This window comes from Stegodyphus dumicola, chromosome X2 (assembly GCF_044657685.1).
Source record: "Stegodyphus dumicola isolate Sdum_Otavi_A_Nest chromosome X2, ASM4465768v1".
Classification (NCBI taxonomy): domain Eukaryota; kingdom Metazoa; phylum Arthropoda; class Arachnida; order Araneae; family Eresidae; genus Stegodyphus; species Stegodyphus dumicola.
Window position 1 is genome coordinate 59395292 of NC_140781.1, and position 18067 is coordinate 59413358.

The 18067-nt window shown below is 34.2% G+C and overlaps 1 protein-coding gene across 2 annotated transcripts in view; it reads right to left on the reverse strand.

Annotated features, from left to right (window-relative positions):
* Positions 1 to 18067, reverse strand: part of LOC118185708 (LIM domain-binding protein 2-like) — a 358772-nt gene that overhangs the window by 65737 nt on the left and 274968 nt on the right. For both annotated transcript variants that reach the window (XM_085809198.1, XM_085809197.1), the window contains exon 4: positions 7042 to 7117. In XM_085809198.1, the coding sequence (XP_085665324.1) occupies positions 7042 to 7117 (76 nt within the window). The remainder of the gene's footprint in view (positions 1 to 7041; positions 7118 to 18067) is intronic.

An 18067-nucleotide genomic window follows, 5' to 3' on the forward strand; every position in this document is an offset into this window, starting at 1 on the left:
CTGTGAATGAAATGCACACATTTATATCACATTATGAAAAAAAAATTTTCAAATGCAAATCTAACACAAAAATTGAACATTTTGTAGAATTATAGTTCAAGATACTATTCAGTGCTGAAACAAGCAATGCAAAAATATATATTGAGAAAACTGAGTACTTACCTTTAAAAAGAAAATCTAACTATTCAGCCATAACCATCAGCAAAGCTTAAATAATAAGCATGTGAAATAGACACACACACACACCTGCATGCACACACATTCCAAGAAAATGATTCTAATTGCACTATTTGTGAACTTGAAGTTATGAAGTCAGTATTTTTCATATGACATTGCAGCTTGAAGTTAAAGCAAGAATTTAAAGAAATAACAACATACCTTTCATTCCATGTCCAGCAGTCAATTGTTTAATTTTAAAATTCTTGACATATATATATGTAAGATAAAAAAATATGTTAATCCGAATTCTAACTTTAATGTGCAATAGTTCCCTTTATTTTGGATATTTTCCTTTACCATCCTAAAAATGGCAAATGCTTATAATAAATGCCTTTAAATTGTGTCACTTCAAATTAATCCATGTGATGATTCTTACGTAACATGACAAAGATGTTTATACAAAGCTTTTAACAATTAATATTTAAGAAAACTTAAAATTGAGCAATCAAAACAAAATCACTCTGAACCGAGCTCTTTAAAGTTTATCGGCTCTGCTTCCATGTTTAGTCAATACTGCTGCCACTGTTTTTCTTATTGCAACATCTTAAAAACGTTAAGATTAGCAAGAACAGGCACGTTTACTGCAGTAATTTATCAGTTATGCATCAAGAGTGTTTATCTAAAATAAAACCAATGTTTTATCAAAAAATAAAAGAACTATTCTACAGGCCATATTTACAAGTACCTCATTCTTATCTTAAAAATTATTTTACATAATGCTTACAAAAAAAAATTTACCAGCAGCTATTACAAAACATAAAAGAAAGAAATTCATATAATTACATTTCATAAAATACTTTTTAAGGAGATTAACTTGGTTTCTTAATATTCAGAGAAATATCTAATCATCTTCATATAGTGTAAGCTCAGCATAAAAATTAGGAATTCTATAAGCTTAGATGTCTAGAAGTAATATTTTATTGCATTTATTGCCCAAAATGAATTTGATTTGTGCAACATTAGGAAACGTGCACAGCAATACACACAATTATGTGCATATCTTTGACAATACTTTTTCAATTAATCTAAATTAAGATACAAGAAAAATTTCAGCTCTTCTCTTATATGCGTCCTACGATTGCCAAATGCGGCGATATGTGTTGTGTGCTAATTTTTGGTGCAATTGCGTGTTCTGTTCTGTGATGATTTCGGGAGGGGATGTTGGTTTCTGTGACAACCCTTTTTATGTGGAAACTTGGATTTGCTAGTTGGTTTGTGTGGTAATTACGAGATTTATGACGTGCTGGCAAAATTTTAGTTATGTGCCTCGTACAACTATTTTTTCAGGTGGCTGGAAGTTTTACAAGTATTTAGGAGAAGAAGATTTTGAACATTTATTTGTGAAACATATCAGTTTTGTGGATAGCGAGTCTGGCTGTTATATAAATACAATAGAGATTACGTGGTGGTGTATTAACGCGACGTTGCCGACTTATAATCGGAAATGTGATTTGGAGTTTTATTTGGTGGTTTATAAATTTTTTCATCGTTGTTCTGAAATAGGAGAAGACACTTTTAACAAATTTGTGGTGAAATAGTTTTGGTAATGTTTGCAATTGGTATTTCTGCTGCTCAAAGAAGCATTTATTTATGGTAAGTGCATTTTGTTTTATTCAATGAATCTTCGGATTATGGTAAATTGGCGATTTTTTTGCGAAAATTTGACGACCAACCCTGCTACAGCAACCTGCTAGATTTTTTTGGATGCCATTTTGTTTTCACGAAGTAAAGGCTTTTTTTTTTTTTTTTTTTTTTTTGCTCAACATTTTTTCCAACAATCTGCTAGCTGAATTACTACGCTAGAACTTTCATGGAACAAAAGTGCTTAATCATGACGAAGATTAAGTGCGAAATTGGGAGAAAGTGCAGAATCGCCCACAGCTTAGCGTGTTTTTAAGAACTGCACATATGCGCTATCCATGTACACGTCGACCTATTTTCACTTAAAAAAAAATCCAAGAATTGCACAAAAATGACATTGCACACACTCTTGACTTTATCTATGTACACATCGACCTACTTTCGCTTAAAAGGTCAAAGAAAATTGACAAAAATCCAATTTTTCTTACTCTTGTAAAAAGCGCCAAACAAATAAGTGGGCGATTCTGCACTTTAGCAGCGAAATTGTTTCTAAGTGCTTATTAGCTAAAATCACGATCGGAATTTTCCAGAAAATGTCACATGACATGTCTCATGATCTCTCATTTCTCTGAGACAAAATAATCTGTGATTCGAACTGTGTACTTCTCAGATTATTGCTAAAGTCCTACCTAGTAACCTTTATCGCCTTACCAAAATATCGCCAAACTACCTGTTACCATATTCCAAAGATTAGCCTTTTATTCTTGTTCTTATTTAGTAGAATGTTAAGTTCATTTTTTTAATATGAATTTATGTCGTTATTTTTTTTTTATTTTTTTTTTTTTCTTAATTGTTTGAAATTTATTTTAGTCATTTTATTTTGTTGATTAGTGCGCAATACCTAGATTGTGCAATTTAGATGTTTTTTAAAGTTTAAACAGAACACTGTGTACACCTTATTCTTGAAATTTATTGTTGTTATGTTAATTCAAATATTAAAAAGACGTGTGCATAGTTCGCGGATTCCTTTGCTGCCTAGATTGTGCAATTTGTAGATTTTTTTTTTTAAAGTTTATTGTTGTTATGATAATTTATTCAAGCTAGGTGTGCGTAGTTCGTAGATTCTTTTGCTGCATAGATTGTGCAATTCTGTGATTTTTTTTAAGTTAAAACATATCACTGTGTACATGGATTCTTGTCAAATATTTTTGGTTAGAAACTTTTATGTTTTTGCTACCTAAATTTTTTGTTTCAGATTTTTAGCTTAAATTGTGTGTTCAAAACGTGGTTTTTGCAGACATTTTAGGGTAAAAGTTCGAAATGTAGACAAAAATTTAGGCAGTAATATGGCGGAGTGAAGTTTCTCGCCAAAAATGTTTGCCGAGAAATTTGGCGACCTGAGGGTGCATATAAGAGTAGTTCCAAAATTTCAATACTAATTGCTAATTTTCAGTTTGCACTACAAAATGCAGGACTCGGCATAAAGACATTAATTGGGTTAGAGTTGACTTTAGGGTACCCCTTGTATTATCACGAAGTTGTTGTTTCAATTATCGCTAAGTTGTTATTTCATTTATTGCCAAATTGTTTCATTTATGGTAACCTGAGTAGTTGAATGTTATGGAAACCCTATTATGATGTAATCATTTGCATTATTATGGGAAATTTTGAATCATGGGATGTTTTGTAAGGGCTTTTGTGGTGTGTGTGTGTGGTTAGGAAGTACATTGCTTACTATGGCGACCAACCCTGCTGTTTCATTGTTTAGATGGTACAATGGCTGAATGTAATAAGATTAATTTGAAGTTTCTGTACGATTTGGAATGAAAGGGGAAAATTGCATTAATTGACTGATGTGTAAATGAAAGTTTACTTAGTAGCCATTTTCCGGACAGTCTGGAACTACATAGTTTATTTTTTACTCCTATTTTTGTGAATTTATGTGGCGATGCTGATATAAGGATTCTAGCTCAGATAATTTGAGGAAGTTTTTGGATGCTGTTAAGGAATTTTGTGTGACAAAGACTAAAGACGAACGAATTTCTAAATAAGGTAAATGGATATTTGCTTTGTGTAGTGCTTAAATGCATAACAGGTTTTTCCTTTTTGGCTGATCTTTAGAATATGGTAACTGGTAGTTTGGCGACATTTTGGAGGCGATAAAGGTTACTACCTGGGACTTTGGTAATAATGCGAGCAGTACTCAGTTCCGATTACGCATTATTTTGTGTGAGGGAAATGAGAGATCATGGGATATGTCATGTGATATTAATGGACGAATTACGGTTCTTTAATCGGAAAAGGGGAGAAATCGGGGAAAAAAATCTGGAAATTTTGTATTTGGCTTTATTCTGTGTTGTGTGAAACAGTGTTCGTTAAGTTTTGGATCCCATGGCCCTAACTAAAGTGAATTCGAAATGGGTATTTAGTGGGATTGAAAGGGGTAGTAATAACTTTAAGGTTGTGCGAGATAGAAGTAAAGATGTTTTATTAAGTTATTTATTTTACCTGGTACCTTGCTGTGAAGTATAAGTATGATTTTAAAGATCCTGAAACAGAAATAAGAAAAGTTTATCGGACACGTAATCAAGATTCTGAAGAAGATTAGGTAAGTTAGTATTTTTAATTATTTGAGGATATTATTTTTATGCATTGTTCTAAATGTAAGGTGGAAGTAAAGTAATTTGTGTAAACGTGCATGGAAATAATTTAAATATTTGACACTAAGTATTTGTAACCATTCGTAATGTTTGCGGTATGAATTAGTTAGTGGCGTTTGTAATATAATAGATAATGTAGAGGTAAAAGTTTTTGGATATTTTATTTATTTTATACGTGGAAATGTTCATATTTGGAAAGGGTATATACTTTTTCGCGATCAGGTAATTTCATATATGTTCTTTTTACCGGGTTTAAAGATTCAAAAAATTGTCATGTATTTTCGTGAAATTTTTCTAGTTTATGAGAAAAAGGCAGTGCACATGGATATAGTGAACAGTGTGCGCAATGCCATTTTTGTGCAATTCTGGGATGTTTTTTTAAGTAAAAATAAGTCGACGTGTACATGATTTATGTGTATGTGTCATTTTGAAAAACGCGTAAGGAGTATGGTATTGTGCACTTTTTCCCAATTTTGCAGTGAATATTTGTCATGATTAAGCAGTTTTGTTAGATAAAATTTCTAGCATAAGTGTAATTCGGCTAGTAGACTGTTGGAAGAAGTGTTCAGTAGATAAAAAGAAAAGAAACATGTCTTTACGAGAGTTGGTCGCCGCCAAATTTTCGCCAAAAATCTCCAAGTTACTATAATGTAAAGATCAACCTCCTTTTTTTTATGTTATTTTATTGTTTGGTTTAAAATGCAGTTTATTGAGATTATGCAATTTTTTGTTGGCCTCTACTGTAGAATTGGGTGCTCCTTTGAGTTTTCAAGTGAAAATATATCAATGTATACATAGACAGAGGTGCAAAAATCGCTACGCAAGCCAAAATAACAAATCAAAGCCTTGCACAAATTCAGTATCCATGTGCCGCCAAAAATCGCCACGTTTCGCCAAGGGGTACCCTAAAATATACTTTTACCATTAATTGTTATGGAAAGTACAGTTCAGTACGTTTTCGCATTACTTGATAAGCAGTGTATTACAGTTGTGATATTTAATTGGTGTCGATGTTTGCTGAATGCAAAGCATGCAGCACATTCTGTATTTTTAAGATGCTGTTAAAAGCTCGTTTTCATTAGCATTGAAATTAGTTTTTATATCAAAAACTAAAAGTTAATGCAAGTCCTGATAATATTCTTAAAGTTCAAAGTATGAAATTTTTACACCTATTTAAGTGAATCTGAATTATATTAATATTTTCCTTTATTTTATATCAATGCGAATATGAAAAATCCTACATTGTATCTTACAGTGAAAGGATTCTGCACATAATTAGGTATAGATATTTATCTGATAGAGTAAACTTCATATTACATTGTTTATGGCATTTTAAAAGTTGATAAATTTAAAAAGACCTTCTCTATTATTCTCCTTGAAGCTATAATAAACACCAAGTATGTTTCATGAGTCACTTATTTGACTATGTAAGAAGATTTATTTTAACTGATCAGAAATTACAGATTATCTGACGAAACTTCATTAAATATCACCAATATACCGTGTGATGACTCTAATATGTGTAGACATAAGAGATTTAATACTAGCAAGATCGCAAGTTAATATGAAGTATTTTGAAAAACATTCTGAATATAATGTGCAGCACTGCATTGATATGTAAAGCCAGTACAAATAAAGCTGCTATTTTGCCCCTGAAATGGTGAAAGGCAGACTAACCATATTTTAAGATGCAAAATGTATCTTAAATACAAAGTAATAAATAATACAAATAATACAAAGTAATAAAATGTATCTTAAATACAAAGCTAAGTAATAACCTTAACAAGATATCTGCAATAGTTAATTCAGTTAGAGATATCTAAAATTCATTCATTACAATTATCAAAAATGGAAAAAAGTAAAATACGGCATTAAATTTATTTAAATATCAATCTTTTTTTGAAGTTTCCAACACATAGTTCTAAAATCAGAAAACTATTTTTAGATCATCATGATTTTTTTCTCAATATACTACAGAAAACAAAGATTATAACAAATAACTGTTCTTCCTCTCTTTTAACCTTCACCTCACAGGTAAATAATGCAATGTTAAAATTAAGAGATCTAATTTGATGTAAACAGTTATGTTTAAAATAATTAGATTCATTGTAAATGTTTAATAAATAAAAACAAAGTTTTTATGACAACTGGAAAAAAGAAAATTTCACCACACAACACGTGAGAATCAAATTAAAGATTAAGATTTCGTTAACACACAAAAAATCAAAAAGTTCAAATTAAATCAGTAATGATTTGTGTGCATCTTACAAGTACACAAAATAAATTGTTCGCATATTCTAGTAATAAGAAAGATAATTCAGTCAAAATATCTTCATTAACTACAATTAATTACAGTACAAAAAAGTACTTTAACAATCAATCACAACACTAATACAGGGTTTTCTTCCCAAATAATACAAATTAAAAGCAATTAAAGTAACTGATATCCAAAATAAAACGGTAAATATGCTGAACTAATCCAATACAACATTAGAGATATAAATGTACGGTATACTAACACAATCATTTCATCTTTATAAATCAAATATGTTTAAATGAATTCAAATTAAAATGAACTCACATCTGTCCTTTGCTGCAAACGCTTGTTCATCTCATAAATTCGATAATCAGGTTGTCCAAAGTAAGGGGTTTGTCTCCTGAAATAGGATGAAAAAGGAGAGGAATAGAATGGGTCCATAGCAGGGCCACCAGGAATTGGTTGGCTAAACATTTGCTTCATTTGACAAATTTCGCTCTCATTACAATAAAGAACTGATTTGTAGACTCTGACTGAGTCTATACGAAGAAATTACTTTTCATCACATGTCAAATACATAATAATACACGTATAAGAGTTTGTTCTGTTAAATAACTGATCCATATATATGTTTCTTACACAGGAAAAATGAAACATATCTTACGAAGAGAGGTAAAAAATTCAAGACATGAGTAATACCAGTTACAGAATACTCGAAAACTCCTGCTTTACCAGAGTTACAGATGTTAACACAACAGATAGTTAAGCTTTACAGTGTAACAAATTTATGTCACGCAGATTTTTAAAGTGTATTAGGGGGACGCTCTGTAACTGCCAACTTTCATTCTGCATCTAAATTCTGTTCAAACAGCTATGCGATGCAAAATTCATGTAGTACTGTTCGAAAACACGGAATTATTAAATGTAGGTTAAATTTCAAACATCAACAATTTCACATTTCGTAAATTCGGCCATCTGTCTTCATACACACGACAGAAACACCACAAAATCGATCGCTCCACCATCTTCAGCAGTACTAGCGCGCCACCTAGTAGTATTGACCGCGAAAGAAACACTTTACCCATATAACCGTAACATACACAAAAAGTACAGAGTAAAAAAAAAAGTAGGTTGAATTTAAAATAACCTTCTTTAAATGTAAATAAATTTGTAATTTCTGAACTAAGGTATTTTAAAAACCACGGGAAATAACGCAGAATATTTTCAATTTGGCTGTGAACTAAAAGTTTCATTTGAAACAATTTTGGAAGATAAACATTTGATTTTTATTTTCATTAGTGAATGAAATTAGAAGTTCACTGTGCGCCCAATAATTTATACTTAACCAATGTCCGAGTATCTAAAATCACAGAATATTGGTGGTTCCTCCTGTGTTTTATTCGTAGAACCTGTGTTTTATTCGTAGGACGTAGGATCTGATTGCTTAGTATTTGTATGGGATGTCTCTTGTATATAATGTAAATACGAGCCAGCTTTCTCAAGAACGTCCTCCATTAAGGCCCCCCTCTCATGAAAAGTGACTTTCAAGTGCTTTCCCTTAATAAAATATCAATCGCTTAGTTTAAAAGAGATTCAGTAATACTAAGAAAAAAAAAAGAATCTCTGTATTCTTCCAAATCAGTTTTTATATTGATGGGAACTGTGTTCATGCTCTCAGTCAACGATCTGTCTGAAAAGTTATTAGAGTCATATAAAATAATTTATATCAGTGTAAATTAGACTATTTAGAGGATATGCTTTAAGAGATAAACTTTTTAAATATTCCAAAATAAAGTAAATGGGGAAAAAAATAACTTTTTCTGAATTCGAGTGAAGCTGTTCGCATAGTATTCAGAAGATGACTCCCAATCAGTTCAATCAGATGATGAGATCAGTCCTCGCGTTCTCTGCCATGATGACGAAAGTGCTAACAAATAATCAGTTTTAACCTGCTCACAAAAGTACTAATAAATCTGTCAAATAATCATGGACGGACTAAAATATTGTGATACCTTAAATGTTCAACAGCGTCTCTGATGTGATTTCAGGAAAGAAAAAAATTAAGCGTTATTTTTTCTGAATATCTTATTAAGTGTCCCATTAAGCTTAGCATCCAAGATAGCAACCATATTGCCTATGTTTTAATCCGCGACTACAATATAAGCATTCAGAGAATATAAGTATTCAGAGAATAACGTTTAAATTTTCTCCAGCCCATTTTACTAGTGAGAAATTAAAAAAAAAAAATATTACGATTTTGAATCTACTGAAATACATGGACATTTGACATACTTAGTATATAATTAAATCACTTCTGCAGCCAATAAGCGTTAAAAATCCAATAAGTGCGAAGTGTTAAAAAATTTATTTCTCTAAATTATGCTAATAATAAATTCCCTTAGTGTTTTATTTGTAAATGCTTGCAAATAAGAAATAATCAATGGACATCTTTGAGATAGTACGTTTTGGTGCTGCGGATATACGTTATAATTGCATCAGTTACAGCTCTGGCATATTTGACGATTAACTATTACATATGGATAAGATAGTTAAAGTACAGGGTTATCCAAATTAAACTTCCCCAACTCAAAGGCCTGTGCAGAGTGTTGTATGGGTCATAATGTGATGAAATTTTAAAAACAGGCACTTCGGATCATGCGCTCGAGATTTATTAAACAAAAAAAATAGTACAAGAAGTTGCCGATAGGTGGCGCTGCAGACCAACAAGACATTCTACATATGTTCTATATGTGTGCCGTGGTTCTCCACAACTCTTTCCATTCGCAAAGCAGTGTGTTCCACAGCGGAACGCAGTAAGTCCCCATTAATTCCACGAACATGCCGAATAATTGCGTCTTTTTTTTAGTCTTTCAAGGTTGCTGGGTATTCTCGGTAGACCCGATCCTTTAAGAATCCACATAACCAAAAGTCGCATGGCGTGAGATCAGGCGAGCGGGGAGGCCAAGCTGTAGGGAAACAATGGCTGATCACGCGTGCATCGGTAAAAGCTGCCACGTTATTGCAGTTCAGGGATAACAAACACTGTCAACAAGTCCTGATACCGTTTTCCTGTGACAGAGCAGGTTTTGAACCCTGTTGGAGTCACCTCTTCAAAAAAATAAGGGCCAATGACGAATGTTGCAGTAAAACCGCACCACACAGTAACCTTTGGAGGGTTCAAGAGCACTTGATGGATTGCGCGCGGGTTTTCACTTGCCCAAATGCGGCAGTTGACCATTCAGGTGAAAATGGGCCTTATCCGTTCAAAGGATGTTCCACGGCCAAGCAGCACCGACTTCCATTCTGCCAAGGAACTGCAACGCAAATGTTTCCCGAACTACAGGATCCCTGTCGGGACAGCCGATGGCGACTATGGATTTTGTAAGGAAAATAACCGAGGATTCGACGCATCACACGCCAGACGGTCGTATAGGCATATCAACAGCACGAGAAGCAGTTGGCACACTGACAACACCATGTGGCGATTGGCTAATGGGGTCCACAACCGCCAAAGCAATGTCTTCTACGCGTGCAGATTCCACAACCTGTCGTCCTCTACCTGGTAAAATTCCCAGCTGTCCCGTTCTTTCGAACTTCTTCATCATGTCTCGTAAAGCGCGTGGTGTCATTGGTCCTCGGCGTAAGATCTTCAGCCGACGGAATGCTCTTATCGCAGCACAGGAGTTCTTGTCATTCTGGTAGAAAAGTTTCACTAGCAGAGCTTTGTCTTTCAAAGTCGCCATTGTGCATCAGCGAGCTGGAAACAATTGCTGGTGTAAGGCCTGTCTTCCACTTTTGTAGGGCTTGTCTTTTGGATACATTGCGCAGAAGCTTTATTTCTGCAAATCACGTTGCTTCAATATGCACATTACTAGTGTTACAGCGCCACCTATCGGCAACTTCTTGTACTAATTTTTTTGTGTAATAAATCTCGAGCGCATGATCTGAAGTGTCTGTTTTTAAAATTTCATCACATTATGACCCATATAACACTCTGCACAGGCCTCTGAGTTGGGGAAGTTTAATTTGGATAACCCTGTATTTCACTAGAACAATCAATGAATATATGATACTGCAGATTTTGGATACGTATTAGGATACGTATCTAATTTAGTTTCTTTCCATATCATACTGATTTTAAACATGTATTCCCTTTATATATTGTAAAAAACGAAGTAAAGATGGGGATTTTTTGGGTTGCGTCTATCAATATGCATTTTATGTTGGAGGTTACTGATATGAATCCAAGTCAACTACATAGATAATTTCTTAATTTAAAAAAACCAAAAAAAAGTAAGGAACTGATTGAGATAAAACCATTCTTGCATGCCATGGGCTAAAAGTCATTAATGAGTTACTAGATACCGAACCAGTTACTAGTTGACAACTGCTTATTCACACTAAGCAATATTTTATACACTGATGGACAACTGCTTAGGACGGATCACGAACGGCTGTGTAGGTAAGTGTTAAAAGGTAAGTGTGTTTGAATGTCAAGTGAAATAAAATAATTCCGGAATACTAGGACATAGCAATAAAGATAATTTATTGTGTTCTGAATTCTAGAAGGCTTGGAAAAGCGTTAAACAGAATAGTCATAGTGTACTGAATACGTAAAAGTGAAAAAATGCAGCAACCATCCGCAGCCATTCCGGCGTAAGATGTCAGTTCGGAATATGGTCACCATGCAGGGCGACGTAAGATTCCACACATCGTGTCATACTTTGCAAAAACTTATCCAACAGCTGTTGGGGTAATTTATTCCATTTCTTTGTCATGCACGAATGAGGATGTCTTTGTTTATTGGAGGGCCTTGTCGACCAACAAAACTCTTCCCCAAAGCATCCCAGACATTTTCACTAGGATTCAGATCTTGAGAACATGCTGGTCATACGAGGCGTTGAATATTCTTGTTCTCTACACACTCCCGGACAACAATTGTCCGATAACGTTTAGCGTGGTCGTCCACGGAAAGAATTTTTTTTCACTGATAGCACCATGGAACATGCGAACATGAGGCAGTAGAACATTATTAATTTATCGTTGGCCAGTCATAGTCCCAGTTTCAACCACATGTAGAGATGTGCTGCCATTAATCATAGTGTCGGCCCATACCGTGATACTGCATCTCGGATACCGGTTCTTTCTAGGATTTCTGGACAATATGCAGTACTATTCTCAGATAAAGCTCTAAGTGCAGTACTATTCTCTAAGCCAGATTAGTTGGCGTCTATAATCCGGTATCAACCTGAACCTACTCTCATTTAAGAACAGTACACAAATCCAGTTCTGTTGAGTCTAATCACGATGCTTATGATACCATTGCAAACGAGCGGTACGTTGCTGTCTGGACAAATAAGTACTTCAGAGTTTTTATTTCTATTACTGCTTGAAAATGTAACATCAAGAGAGGTGAAAGAACAGTCGCTTAGAATTTTGATTCAGAACAGTTTATTTTAAACAGTCTTCAGAAAGAAGTTCAAATATTGTGCGTACAGCTGTAAGTGTTTTTTTTTTTTAATCGAGGGAGGAATTTTTCTAAATTCAAATCAATTAAGAAAAACCTAAAATCGAAAAATGAGTATCTTGCGTTTAAGATATCACTGCGCTGTTTACAGAGCAGCGACTGTTGTAATGAACAACTTTCTAGAATGTTATCGAGGATTTTGCTAATAGATAAACAAGTAAAATACTACTTCAGAATGTTCAAATTAATGTTTCGTTCAAAAAATTAACACATTGCTTTTATTTATTTCTCTACGTGTTGTTTTGATACTTTATAGATTTCTCTGATGTGCCTTCAGCTTGGTGGCAAATAGATCGCTCCGAGCTACAAAAGCTCTAGCTGCATCACCATGTGATAGTTTGTAAGCTGCAGGTTCATAAAAATGCGAGTCCATTGCATATACATAAAACGCGAATCTGAAAGAACAATTTTAATTAAAGAGCTTTATAATAATTCCTAAATAATTCAGTATATACTTTAATTGCTCACTATTGAAGGGGAAAGACCTTGTACTAAAATAAATTTTAATGGGGTATAATCTTCTTATAATGTTATGGGGCTCATTCGAAATGGCTGATACATCTTTTCAAAAAATAGATCTTCATTTTTATTTATTCACATTTGTTACAAATATACGGTAGTCACTTATCATATCATTATATTCACATTGCCGTAATCGATTATCATTACCTGTCTGGTGGTTAATAAATACAACCCTTTCGATGCATTAAAGTCAAACTAGCAAAGTCCTCTCAGAGAATTGATTGTTAGTTCAAATTTCTGATGCATAAACTTATTCGGCTTTGGAAACGTGTGCGCGTTCCTTTTGTGCAAGAAAAAATAATATTTTCCTGACTTCATAAAGATTTTTAAAACTCACAAATGCGTACTATAATTTATATTTTATGCGATTTCCATCATAGAATGAACACTGATATAGAGTTGAGCTCCAGCTATAATGAACCTGGCTCACCGGAAAACCCCAGATATAACAAACGAACCTTTTGGTTCTTGCCCAGTTTTCTATGTACTTAATACTATTTTATACTGTTATAGCGAACCTCCAGGATTATGAAAATGGGATATAACGAACTGCATTGGATATCTTCAATTGATATTTTTTTTTATTATTATTATTTTTTTTTCCGGATTTCCTGCAAGTTTAAACGAAAAATTTGCTAAGAGTTAAAACATTCCACATTTATGATATTGGGATTTCTCTTTCAAACAATTAGATATACATGTGTTTTCTTAAAAATAAATCTAATTTCGTAATACATATATCCCAAACGTTCCCAAATTTCTGCAAGAATTATCTTAATTATCTTTCACTCCTGCTTTTTACATAAAATACTGTGTAGGCAGAATCATATGTACAATAAACATGGATTCCATATGAAAACCTATTTACAACAACAATTTCAGTTTTTTTATTTGAAGAAACATTATAAAGGTAAACACGTAGAAAGCTTCTCTACGCCACTTTTGGTGATAAAAATTTCCGAGGAAGAGAGATGTGTATAATTTCGAGCTTCGTATATAGCAAGATAATCAAGGTTAGAAAATGTAGAGCGAGGTGGGATGCCAATTTGAATGATGTAATTCCATACAAATGTAAGTTGTTCTCTTGAGCGATAATGTAGGTTGAATGAATATATTTAGTGACCGCAGCAATCTCGGTGAGCTGCCCTCTGTTGTCCGCTGTAATTTTCTCACTTTGGACATATGTTGAGGAAATTTTATTGATTTGATACTGTTAATCCTGATCATCAATAAATAATTTATTCATATTGAAGTTACTTCTAATATCTTTATTTTTATCGGATTAGACATAACGAAATGTTAAGCCCATGTATCCCCACAATTCGATATCTAGTCTAAAATCAGTTGATTGAACAGCTAAACAATTAATGAAAACTTTCTTGCCTTTGGGAAGAAAAGTGAAGGCCTTTCTAAGAGGCATTGCTACATAGTCACATTACAAACTAAATTACCAGTATTCTGTGACTTCAGCCACTGGTCAGCAAGCAAAAGAAGAAAGGCACTTTTCAAATTAACTTTACATTATGAATTCTGCAATATATGGCAGAATTACTTGTAATTCTACATACGTATCATTTAAGCATACCATATTATTTATCAATCGCTTTCTGCTTTGTCACCAGTGAACATATTTCGAAATTTCTGAAGAAGAATAAACGACCTGCCTAAGGCTGCAAAGACCATACTAATCATTAAGTTCTAGAGGATGTTGAAAGTAATGATTGTGCAAGAATGTTGTCATGGAATGAAGGTCATTTTAGCGAAATGTATCATAAATTCATTCGACTCAATTAATGGCTTTGCTTCCAGAAACCTTAAGGAAGTTCCATTGATAACAAACAAACAAACAAAAAAAAAAAAAAAAAAAAAAAAAAAAAACTCAATAATTTTGGCAGAAGAAAATCTAAAATTATGATTATGAAGCCAATTGTATTGAGCAATGGGATGATTTATTTATAAGTTTCTTATCATAAATTGTAGAATTCTAATTGTGTAGAAGTTTAAACTTAATGTCCTTTAAACTAACAGACTGACAAGCGAATTATCCCTCCTGTCTGAATTAAGATGACAAAGTCTTACGAGGGTTAATATAACTCTTTTTAGTTCTTGAAATTTAACAGAAGGCACAATTTGTTCTTACAAACAAAACTACGTCACTTGCGGTTATTTAAAAAAACATAAGTTGAAATTAAAATTTAATTAACATAATCGGAGACTCCATAAAATGGTCTACTTAAGCTCGTTCAAATATTTCAAGGGCGCATTTAAACGTCGGCCAGCGAAAATGGCTAAAACCGGAATAATCTCTGGCATAGCTGGCGATAGGATATAAACTGACGGTAAGACTGTCAATAAAATTCAAAACTCTCGATCTAATACTCAGACAACTAATTTTCATTCTGCTGAAACCTACGGTAAGAAGAAGTTATAGTTATTCTGAAATATGGTTTAAATCACAATTTAAACTATATTTCAATATGAAGTTATGGTTTAAATCACAATTGGTTAAAAACATAAACTTGTAAGGATCTTAAGTTTTACTAACGTTTATTTTATTTTAAATCTTTACTATCACTTTTTATTTTCTACTTCCGGCCAGAATTATAAGCGTGAAGGATTTTATGCAAAGTTGTCTGGCGAACGCCAAGTATTTAAGTGTGGCCTTTTTGCCAAGCGAGAGAGAGGAAGCAGTGAGTTCGAAGCAGGCCGCTTACCTTAGAAGTTACGCAGTTGCTATTTGCCTTCCAGGCCAGAGGTTTTAATCCTCTTGATAAATTAAACGTATTGTAGTGTTCACAGTCTCTGTGCTACATACGCTTCCTGTTATTATAAGGCCAATCTTATTCTAAAGTTAAATTAGAGTTTAGTTTTATTTTTATACCTTTTACGTTAGACCCCGAGTGGAGGGTCATTGTATTCCGAAGTACGGAAGTCATTGTATATAAAGAAAAATAAAGGGTCTTGTATACCCTTCGTCTGTATCCTGTCTACTTACTACAATTAGTGAACATAGCTTTAGTAAGCTCTCTGTTCCTAGTCAGGTCATTGTATGTTTCCGAAGAAGGTTAGAAGAAACATAGAACCTGATACTTGCGCCCGACGAAGAATAACCATGGCCGAATTTCAAGAAGAACCTGTGCTGCCTGCAGAAACGGCTCAGAATCCAGAAATGCCAGCTGCCGCTCTGGAAGGATTTGGGTACATCGTCCAGACCATGCGCGCTTCGATGAAACCAGAAGCAACGTTTAATGGAAACTCACAGGTAACCAGTTTTTTGGAAAAATTGGATGACCACTTCATGCTCTACCCCGTGCACGAGTTTCAAAAAGTTACCTTAGCTACCAGCGCTTTGAGGGGCCAAGCGCTTAACTGGTTCAAATGTATCGGCAGAAGTCTCTTGGGTCAAGCAGGAAGTCCCACCTATACTTACGAAAATTTCAAGACTGCCCTACTAAAAGCCTTCCCTGTTGTAAGGGATCGTGCGAAATTAGAAACAGAACTTTTCAGTATATATCAACAAAGAATGGAAAACCTCTTGAGCTTTATTTTAAGAAAAATTCACGTTTTCAAGCTCTTGTATGGAAACCGTCCGGATCCTGAAATAATTCAAGTGATTTTGCCGAGGTTACTACCCCAAGTGCAAGACTTTATTGAATTACGAAATCCGACTACACTGGAAAAGTTATTTGAGCTAGCAATGCAGTTTGAAAGTAGAAGAACGGCGGACGTCGAAAGAAGACGCCAATATCAACAGCGAAACCAATTTGGTACGCCAAGACTACAGCAAACTCAAGCACATGGCTACGGAGAAAAAGCGAATCAGTGGGCAAGGAAACCCGAGCATTCAAAAACAGCCGGCGAACGTCGACAGTTCAATAGCAACCCAGGAAAAAAGTCTCAAGGCCAGTGGAGAAAGAAGGAAAGCACCGAAAGGAAAAATAATTTAAACTAAAACGGATTTCTGCTGACGAGAGGGTGCGGAAATCTGAAGGCTACGAAAACCCCTCTTCCTACAAGTTAAATACAGTAATGGTGAAAAATTTAACTCTTCCGAAGATTGAAGTCTTGGTAAATAATATCCCGGCCACCGCACTCCTGGATACCGGCGCGCAGTGTTCCTGTGTGGCAGAAGTCTTTTTTAGAAAGTATTTTCGCAAATACCGCATATATAATGCGGATAATACGACAGTATTAGCGGCGCAAGGAGAACAATGTAAGTGCGTAGGTAAAGTACCTTTGTACATCCGTATCAAGGACGAACAAGTAAAGGTGATGTTTTTTATATTAAAGAATTTGCAAGCAAATTTAATCCTAGGAATAGACTTTCTTTCAGACGCACAAGCTACACTGGATTTTAATGCAGCGTCCCTTAAGCTGACGATGAAACCAGTGCGTGTAGAAAAGGTTGAACCGCCAAGGTTAAATCTTGACCACCTGCCTAATGACGAGCAAGATAGAATCCGACAAGTGGTAAGTGAATTTGCTTCCTTATTTAGTGATATTCCAGGATTTACTCAGGTTACTAACCATAGTATTGACACCGGAGATGCATTGCCGGTTCGTCAAAAACCATACCGGTATGATAAGAATAAGGAAAAAATTATAGAATGGCATATTACCGATATGCTACGTAAAAAGATCATAACGCCTATCTCAAGTAGTTATGCTAGTCCGGTGGTTTTATGTAAGAAAAATAATGATTATCCTTTGGAGCATCCAAAAAGGTGGAGATTCGCTATTGATTACCGTAAATTAAATTCCATAACAAAATATCCGGTATATCCGTTACCGATCATAGAAGAAATTTTAAGGAACATAAAATCAACCAAATTTATGACGACTTTAGACTTAACGAATGGTTATTTTCAAATAGGGGTCAGGCCTGAGGACGTGCCTAAGACTGCTTTTATAACCAAGTCTGGCACTTATGCATTTTTGCGTATGCCGTTTGGCCTTTCAGGCGCCCCAGCAACATTTCAGCGATGCATGGACATTGTGTTAAGACCTGTTCTTGGAAAGTCCACATTTATCTATTTAGACGATATCATTATTACTAGTGATAATCTCGACCAACATATACAGGATTTAAGACAGGTGTTTTCTTTATTAAATGAGGCCGGTCTAAAAGTTAATGTCGAAAAGTGCAAATTTGCAGCCCCTGAATTAAAATATTTAGGTTACAAAATATCGCAAAAAGGGATCGAGACAGATGAATCAAAAATAATCGCTGTACAAAAGTATCCGACACCAAACACGGCAAAGAAACTCTCTTCTTTTCTAGGACTTTGTTCATATTATAGG